Here is a 6,000-nt window from a genome sequence, read left to right on the forward strand (position 1 = left end):
GCCGCTTGCACGGGGGGGGGGGGGGGCAGCGAGCGTGCCGATTTGCACGCGCAGCCGGGGTCGCGTGCTCTCCCGGGCTTGCACACCCGTGTGGAGGAGGGTGAGCACGCCGATCTGCACGCCCGCTGGGCGCGAGTCCCCAGACGTGCACAGCTCGCAGGCTTGCGCGCCCCAAAGCCGCTCGAGGGCGGCAGCACCCATGGGTGCTCGCCTCGCACGCCCTCGCACGCCGGCCCCGTGCCGGGGTGCTGGTGCGTCCCCACGTGTCCCTCGTGCGAGGGGGGGGGGTGGTGGTCCCGGTCCCTCCCCCCCGGTGCAGCCGCGTGGGAACGGCTCCAGCTCCGTTTCCGCTGCTTCCTTCCAGGAAACGGCCGCGGCCCCCCCGGCCCCCCCCGGCCCCCCCGGCCCAGCGTGTCCCCTTCCTCCCCGCCGCTGTCCCCAGGCCTGCGGCCCTGTCCCCGTCCCGCTCACGTCTGCCCCGTGTCCTGTGTCCCCCCTGTCCCACCCCGCTGCTCCCCTCCGTCTCCTGTCCCCCCCTCCATGTCCCGTGTCCCCCCCCCCATGTCCCGTGTCCCCCAGTGTCCCTGTCCCCACACGTGTCCCCATCCCAGCCCCCACAGTGTCCCCACGCTGTCACCTCGTGCCTGGCCCACCTGGGTCCCCCCACTGCCCCCCGTGTCCCTTTGCCCTCCCAGCATCCCAGTTCCCCCCCAGTATCCCGCGTCCCTTTGTCCCCTCGGTGTCCTGTCCCCCCGTGTCCCGTGTCCCCTGGTCCCCCGCTGTCCCACAATCCCCCAGTGTCCCCCAGCTCTCTGCCCCAGGGCCCACCCCCCCAGTGTCCCGTGTCCCCAGTGTCCCCACGTCCACCTGGGTGTCCCCACTGCCCGGTGTCCCCGTCCCCACCTCCACAGTGCCTCGGTGTCCCCACAGTGTCCCCGTCCTCTTGGTGTCCCCCAGTTCTCCCAGTCCCCGGCGTCCCCATCCCACTGAGGTTCTCCCTATGTCCCCGTCCCCCTCGAGTGTCCCCATGTCCCCATCCTCCCAGCGTGTCCCAGTGTCCCGGTGCCTTGTGTCCCGGTGCCCGGTGTCCCTGTCCCACCAGGCTGTCCCAGTGCCCAGTGTCCTGGTGACCGGTGTCCTGGAGCCCAGTGTCCCTGTCCCCTGGGGTGTCCCGGTGCCGCTGGGGTGTCCCTGTCCCCCCAGGATGTCCCAGTGCCTGGTGTCCCTGTCCCCTTGGGGCGTCCCAGAGACCAGTGTCCCGGTGACCGGTGTCCCTGTCTCCCCAGACTGTTCCAGTGCCCAGTGTCCCTGTCCCCCCGGGCTGTCCTGGTGATCGGTGTCCCTGTCCCCCCGGGCTGTCCCGGTACCCCTGGGGTGTCCCTGTCCCCTCGGGGTGTCCCAGTACCTGATGTCCCAGTGCCTGATGTCCCAGTGCCCGGTGCCCCTGTCCACCTGGGGTGTCCCGGTGCCCCCAGGGTGTCCCGGTGTCCTGGTGTCCCAGCTCCCGGTGTCCCTGTCCCCCCCCCCCGCTGTCCCAGTAACCCTGGGGTGTCCCTGTCCCCTTGGGGTGTCCCAATGCCCGGTGTCCCGGTGCCCAGTGTCCCTGTCCCCTCGGGGTGTCCCGGTGCCCAGTGTCCCGGTGCCCGGTGTCCCTGTCCCCTCGGGGTGTCCCGGTGCCCGGTGTCCTGGAGCCCAGTGTCCCGGTGCCCGGTGTCCCAGTTCCCGGTGTCCCTGTCCTCTCGGGGTGTCCCAGTTCCCGGTGTCCCTGTCCCCTCGGGGTGTCCCGGTGCCCGGTGTCCCGGTTCCCGGTGTCCCTGTCCCCTCGGGGTGTCCCGGTGCCCGGTGTCCTGGAGCCCAGTGTCCCAGTTCCCGGTGTCCCAGCTCCCGGTGCCCCCTTCCCCCCCCCCCCTCCCAGCACCATCCCGTCGCCCCGGCACATCCCCGTCCCCCGGGGCCTCCCCCACCCCCCCGTCCCCCCCCCCCTCCCCGCTGCCCGGTGCCGGTGCCGGTGCCGGTGCCCGGCGGGGCTCTGGCTCCTCCCCGGTGAGTCACGGCGGGGCGGAGCGGCCGGGGCCCCCCCCCGGGCACTTTCCGAGGGGACTCGGGAGCGGGAGGCAGCGCCGAGCCCGGCCAGCCCCGCTCCGCCATGGCCCCGGCCGCGGCCCCGGTCCCCCCCCGGTGCCGCCGCTCCCGGTGCCGGTGCCGGGCGCTGCTCCCGGTGCTGCTCCCGTTGCTGCTGCCGCCGCCCCCCCCCGCCGCCGCCTTCAACCTGGAGGCGTCGAGGCCCGTCGCCTTCCGAGGGGCTCCCGGTTCCCTTTTCGGCTTCGCTTTGGATTTTTACCTGCCCAAACCCCGGAGGTACCGGTACCGGCACCGGGAGGGCACCGGGCGGCGAACACCGGGGGTGGCTCCGGGAAGAGGGCACCGGGCGTGGGGCGAGGGGGTGGGCACCGGGAGGGCACCGGGAGGGCACCGGGAGGGGACCGGGGAAGGGGGGGGGGACCGGGGACCGGGGAGCGGGGGGGGACCGGGGAGCGGGGATTTGGGACCGGGGAGCGGGGAGCGGCCACCGGGACGGGGAGCGGGGGGCGGGAGGGAGGGAGCGGCCCGGCGGGACCGGGAGCGGCCCCCGGGGGCGGGGAGCGGGGATCCGGGACCGGGAACTGGGAACCGGGAACTGGGAACGGGGACCGGGAACTGGGAACGGGAACCGGGACCGGGCCGGGAGGCGAGGAACGGGACCGGGAACCGGGAACCGGGGCGGGACCGGGCCGGGGGAACGGGAACCGGGGGCGGGCCGGGAAGCGGGGGCCGAGTAACGGGAACGGGACGGGGCCGGGAAGCGGGGCCGGGGGGGGGGGGTTGAGCCCCGCTCCCGGACCCCGCGCCGGCCCCCGCCGCGCCGGCTCCCCCCCGCCGGGGGTCCCGGAGCGTTTCCTGTAACCGGAGCCGGAACGGCCTCGGGCCGGGGGGGGGGGGGGGCACCGGGGGCGGGGGGGGGGGCTCGGCCGGGTCCCGGTTGCCCCCTCCCCTCCCACCGCTTTTGCCCCCCCCCCGACCTTTTGGGGACCCCCCCACCCCCGTGCCCCCGAAGCCCCGGGGGTCCCCGTACCCCCCCTGCCCCCCCCCTCCCCGGTGGGTGCCGCCCCCCCCCACCCCTCCGTACCCCCCCGGTCCTTCCCCCCCCCCCCCCCCCCCGGTGGTTTTGGAGCTTCCTCTCCCACGGAGCGGGGCTGACTCAGAGGCGCCTGCGGGACCCACCCGGGGGGGGGGGGCACCCAAAAGTCCCCGCCGTGTCCCCGGGGGGGTGTGGGTGGCAGCCGTGTGTCCGTCCGTCTGTCCTCCCCCCCCCCGGCCACCCCTGAGTGTCGCCGTGCTGTTTGTCCCCCCCCCCCCAGTGTCAGCATCCTGGTGGGGGCCCCCAAGGCCAACACCAGCCAGCCCAACGTCACCCAGGGGGGGGCCGTCTACCACTGCCCCTGGCCCCCCGGCGCTGACTGCACCCCCATTGACTTCGACCACATCGGTAAGGGGACGGGGACGGGGATGGGGACAGGGACACATGGACTTGGGGACAGGGATGGGGACGAGGGCATGGGGACAGGGGGATGGGGATGGGGATGGGGACAGGGGGACAGGGATGGGGACAGGGACACATGGACTTGGGGACAGGGATGGGGACGAGGGCATGGGGACAGGGGGATGGGGATGGGGATGGGGACAGGGGGACAGGGATGGGGACAGGGACACATGGACTTGGGGACAGGGATGGGGACGAGGGCATGGGGACAGGGGGATGGGGATGGGGATGGGGACAGGGGGACAGGGATGGGGACAGGGACACATGGACTTGGGGACAGGGATGGGGACGAGGGCACGGGGACAGGGGGATGGGGATGGGATGGGGACAGGGGGACAGGGGCACAGGAATGGGGATGGGGACAGGGGGATGGGGACAGGGACAGGGGCACGGGCATGGGCATGGGGACAGGGAGAGGGGGACAGGGACAGGGGGACAGGGACAGGGGCACGGGGACAGGGGCACAGGGATGGGGACAGGGGCATGGGCACAGGGACAGGGGCATGGGCACAGGGACAGGGACAGGGGCACAGGCATGGGCATGGGGACAGGGACAGGGGCATGGGGACAGGGAGAGGGGGACGGGGACAGGGGCACAGGGATGGGGACAGGGGGATGGGGACAGGGATAGGGGCATGGGCACGGGGACAAGGACAGGGGGATGGGGACAGGGACAGGGGCATGGGGATGGGGATGGGGACAGGGGCACATGGACGTGGGCACAGGGATGGGGACAGGGGCATGGGGGACAGGGAGAGGGGGACGGGGGACAGGGGCACAGGGATGGGGACAGGGACAGGGGCATGGGCACGGGGACAAGGACAGGGGGATGGGGACAGGGACAGGGGCATGGGGATGGGGACAGGGGCACATGGACGTGGGCACAGGGATGGGGACAGGGGCATGGGGCACAAGCATGGGATGGGGGCACAGGGATGGGACGGGGGCACAGGGACAGGGACGGGGATGGGGGCGTGAGGATGGGGACAGGGATGGGGACAGGGATGGGGACAAGGCTGGGACAAAGCCAAGCACTGGGATGGGGCTGGTGGGACGTGGGGACAGGGGACAGGTTCAGGTTATAGGGACGGAGCACGGCCAGGCGTGGGGACGAGGCACAGGGGCTGAACACCGCTGGGCACGGGGACGGGGCACGGGGACGGGGCACGGGGACAGGGCACGGGGACAGGGCACGGGGGTGGCACCCGGACATGGGGATGGGGACGGGGCACGGGGACAGGGCACGGGGGTGGCACCCGGACACAGGGATGGGGACAGGGCACGGGGGTGGCAGCCGGACATGGGCATGGGGACGGGGACACCGCTGTGCACGGGGACTGGCACGGGGACAAGGACACCGCTGGGTGTGGGAACGGGCACAGCTGGGGCCGGGAGCCGTGGGCATCGGGGCTGGGGACAGAGACGTGGCCCCATGCCCCCTATGGCCCCCTATGGCCCCCGTGCCACCCTGTGCCCCCCCCCCGCGCCCCCCCAGCCTGTCCCCAGCGCCCGTCCCCGCGGTGTCCCCCCCACGGCCTTGGCCCCGCGGCTGCGCTGCGCCCGGCTGGTTAACGATAAACCCGGGGGCTGGGGGGGGGCAGGGGCTGGAATTGGGGGCCTGGGGGGGGCGAGGGGGGGGAGAGGGGGGGGGGGCTGACCCTTGCGTCCCCCCCTCCCGCAGGGACCCGCAGCCACGACTTTGGGGGCAACGGCACCGAGAACCCCGACCCCGTTGGAGTTCAAGTCCCTGCAGTGGTTCGGGGCCACCGTGCGGGCACACAACGCCTCCATCCTGGTACTGGGGGGGGGCACAAAAATGGGGGGGGGGGGGGGCACACAAAAATGGGGAGGGGGGGGGTCCTGGTCATAGGGCACATGGTGGGGGGGGGTGCACAGAGTGCCTGGGGCAGGGTTTGGGGGTCCGGCTGCGTGCGGACCCCCTCCCGTGCCCCCCGTTTCGCTGTGCCCACCGTGTCCCCCCCCCTCCTTTGCCGTGCCCCCCCCCTCTCTTCTGTGCCCCCCCCCCCCCAGGCTTGCGCCCCCCTGTACAGCTGGCGCCCCACCAAGGACGAGGGGGGCCGGGACCCCCGTGGGCACCTGCTTCCTCTCCATCGGCAACTTCTCCAAATTCGTCGAGTACGCGCCCTGCCGCTCAGGTGGGCCCCCCCGGCCCCCCCCCCCGACCCCCCCAGACCCCCCCATTACCCCCCCAGACCCCCATTACCCCCCCCCGAGCCTGGCATCAAGTGACACCCTCCTGTCCCCCCACCCCCACCCCGAGCATCCTTTGTGGTACCCATGGGTGACACCCCCCAGGTGGGCCCCCCCTGACCCCCCCAGACCCCCCCAGACCCCCCTGACACCCCCAGACCCCCCCCAGACCCCCCTGACCCCCATTACCCTCCCCCCCCTGAGCCTGG

The 6,000-nt window shown here is 73.9% G+C and overlaps 1 protein-coding gene across 1 annotated transcript in view; it reads left to right on the top strand.

Moving 5' to 3' along the window:
- Positions 1-2,054: 2,054 nt before the first annotated feature.
- ITGA5 (integrin subunit alpha 5) overlaps positions 2,055-6,000 on the top strand; it is a gene marked incomplete at its 3' end in the record, with an annotated part of 4,313 nt that continues 367 nt past the window's right edge. Inside the window, 6 exon segments of the mRNA XM_080570573.1 lie at positions 2,055-2,358; positions 3,399-3,526; positions 5,262-5,314; positions 5,316-5,375; positions 5,612-5,658; positions 5,660-5,736. Of these exon segments, the coding sequence (XP_080426699.1) occupies positions 2,147-2,358; positions 3,399-3,526; positions 5,262-5,314; positions 5,316-5,375; positions 5,612-5,658; positions 5,660-5,736 (577 nt within the window). The 5' untranslated portion in view covers positions 2,055-2,146.

The sequence above is a fragment of the Anser brachyrhynchus genome (assembly GCF_964034855.1).
Source record: "Anser brachyrhynchus genome assembly, chromosome: 29".
NCBI lineage: Eukaryota > Metazoa > Chordata > Aves > Anseriformes > Anatidae > Anser > Anser brachyrhynchus.